At 41.5% G+C, this 2,325-nt stretch overlaps 1 protein-coding gene across 1 annotated transcript in view; it reads left to right on the top strand.

The window, feature by feature from the left end:
• Positions 1-2,076, top strand: part of C8H1orf87 (chromosome 8 C1orf87 homolog) — a gene marked incomplete in the record, with an annotated part of 6,564 nt that extends 4,488 nt beyond the window's left edge. The window contains 4 exon segments of the mRNA XM_072421183.1: positions 224-294; positions 581-645; positions 871-1,054; positions 1,825-2,076. Coding sequence (XP_072277284.1) covers positions 224-294; positions 581-645; positions 871-1,054; positions 1,825-1,985 — 481 coding nt within the window.
• Positions 2,077-2,325: the final 249 nt, after the last annotated feature.

Raw genomic sequence — 2,325 nt, 5'->3', positions numbered from 1 at the left:
CACCTAGAGGTTGAACTGGGAATGACACCCACTATTATAAATCAATATACTGCATCTGTATATTCACCCATGTATTCCTAATACCTTCCAGGTACATAAAGTACATTCACCTATTTATTGTTAGGTACATGGTATCAATGGCAGCTAGATGGCTATTTTTGATTTATAATTGTCTTTTTGATTTTTGTAATTGTCTTTTCCGATTATTTTGCCGTTTTTATAGATGGAGGAAGATTGTGGATTTATTAAACGACAGTACAGGACATGGAGATGATTCAACACAGAAAGATGGAGGTAAGGAGCGGAAGTGTAAGGAGCAGCAATGATGGAGAGAATAAAGAGAGGAGCTGATTGGCTGCTCACAGATCCAATATGGGAAGGGAAACAGTCACATGACTTCTCATACCTTACAGTACCAGAATAGGGCATCCATATGTAGTATGCCATTTTATTAAGCAGTATTTATATGGCGCCAACATATTATGCAGCACTGTACATTAAATAGGGTGCATAACACACATCTGAACATTGATGCAGAAATGACAGGTCCTCTTTGTAAGATATTTATTTTTCATTTTAGAAGTCAATGAAGATTCACCTGTATGCAGCAAAGAGCCAGAAATCCAAATGAATCCGCAGCTCTTGGTAAGTTCTTAAATCTTTAGTGTGCCACACCTATTCTTCAAACCCAACTCTAGGTGGCGCAAGCCTCAAAAGCAGCACACACAGAGATCAGGCAGAGGTCACCCTTGTGTAGAAATCTGACCAATGACATTGCAGCCCCAGTGTCCCCGCATTCCAGATTCAGGAATTGGTTGTTTTGATTGTTTGAAAACTTTTTTTAATCTTTTTCTGAACTTTGATTTTCAGGATTCTTCCCAGACTTCAGAGGGTCTCCCCCTGGGTGGGTTGCGGGCCCCTCAGCGGGGCTCCAGGCCGGCATCAGAGCCTGCTTTCCATCTCTTTGAAGGGAGTTGTGATGAGGGGGGAGCGTGGATCGATCGATTCACCATGCTGGAGAAAGTTCTATGGCTGTGCCAGATAAAAGACTCGGGTAATATATTCACAGCGCATTACAAATGCAAGCCGCAGCTACACACACTGCATATCTGTGCTGTCCTGCAAGAGAACCTGTCATAACACCGCTGAGATAAATGGGAAGCGATTTACCTTGTAAAAAAGTTCAAACTCTGCTCAGCTGGTTTTGCAATCTGAGCCTGGAGAGCATTGCTAGATCCCTTGACCTCATTTATTTCCCATGGATTGGTAAATAACATGATGGCCTGTAGGGGGCGACTCTGAGCACAGGAATTGCCACAGATTGCTGATATAAAGAGACAAGCGGTCCCAATTCTATCATAAGAGTGATTCAAGTAATATTCAAATTTGTTATATATACCCCCTCCACCCAACATAGAAAATCCCTGGGGTCATACCGGTGCATGTCTTCCCCACTCACAATACCCATTACTTATAACTTCAAACTGCCAGGAATTGTCACCAGCACCATCTAGTGGTGAAGAAGAAGTACTGCATGATCAAGTACAACTGGTCTGACTCATTCAGTTGTATGTGTGGACATTTCCATTTGAGCTATTGAGCTCTATACACACCATGATATTTTTAAAACCAAATTAGTTAGGTAAACACTGAGAAATCTAAAAAAAATAAACTTTAAAAATTGAGAAAAGGAATCCAAACTTTTACCCTGGTACAAAATAAAAATCAGATGTCATACTGCATATATATAAAAAAGTTAAAAAAAAGTTTTTTAAATTTTTAGCCTCATTTCTAACATTGTGCAAACCGCTTTATTCCCGGCAGGTTTGGTGGAAGTGGAGAGAGCCCGGCAGATCCTTCGTAGGTACAACGCCCTCTATGGGCTGAGTCTGAGCGGGGAGAAGATAGAGGAGGCTCTGGAGAAGTTTGGCAGTGGTGGTCATGTGACCCTTGGGCCCATGCTGCACTTTTTGAAGGAGCTGTAGGTTGCAGATTGGCGGCCGGAGCAGCTCTGCGCTGTGTGTACAGCGCTGCATTTTATCCGTAATGATGTTTAATGATTTATAATGATGCAAATAAAAAAAATCTAATTTATTTGTAGAAAAAATAATACCTTTTTTATTATAATATGCTCCAAGTCTGTGACTGAGATGATGTCATCAGCTTGCTGCAGGCAGAGGAAGCATTGCCTCAGTCTCTTATTCCCCATTGATCAGATTGCAACATTGTAACCTTGTATCAGAGGCTGCAACCATTGCTGTTTCCCAGGATTTCTATGGCTTTGTGCAACCACTTCCTGTCTACACTCCATGATTGCTGCATAGC

Source organism: Pyxicephalus adspersus, chromosome 8 (genome assembly GCF_032062135.1).
Source record: "Pyxicephalus adspersus chromosome 8, UCB_Pads_2.0, whole genome shotgun sequence".
NCBI lineage: Eukaryota > Metazoa > Chordata > Amphibia > Anura > Pyxicephalidae > Pyxicephalus > Pyxicephalus adspersus.
Note: the sequence above shows the minus strand (reverse complement) of the source record. Positions and strands in the feature narration are given on the sequence as shown.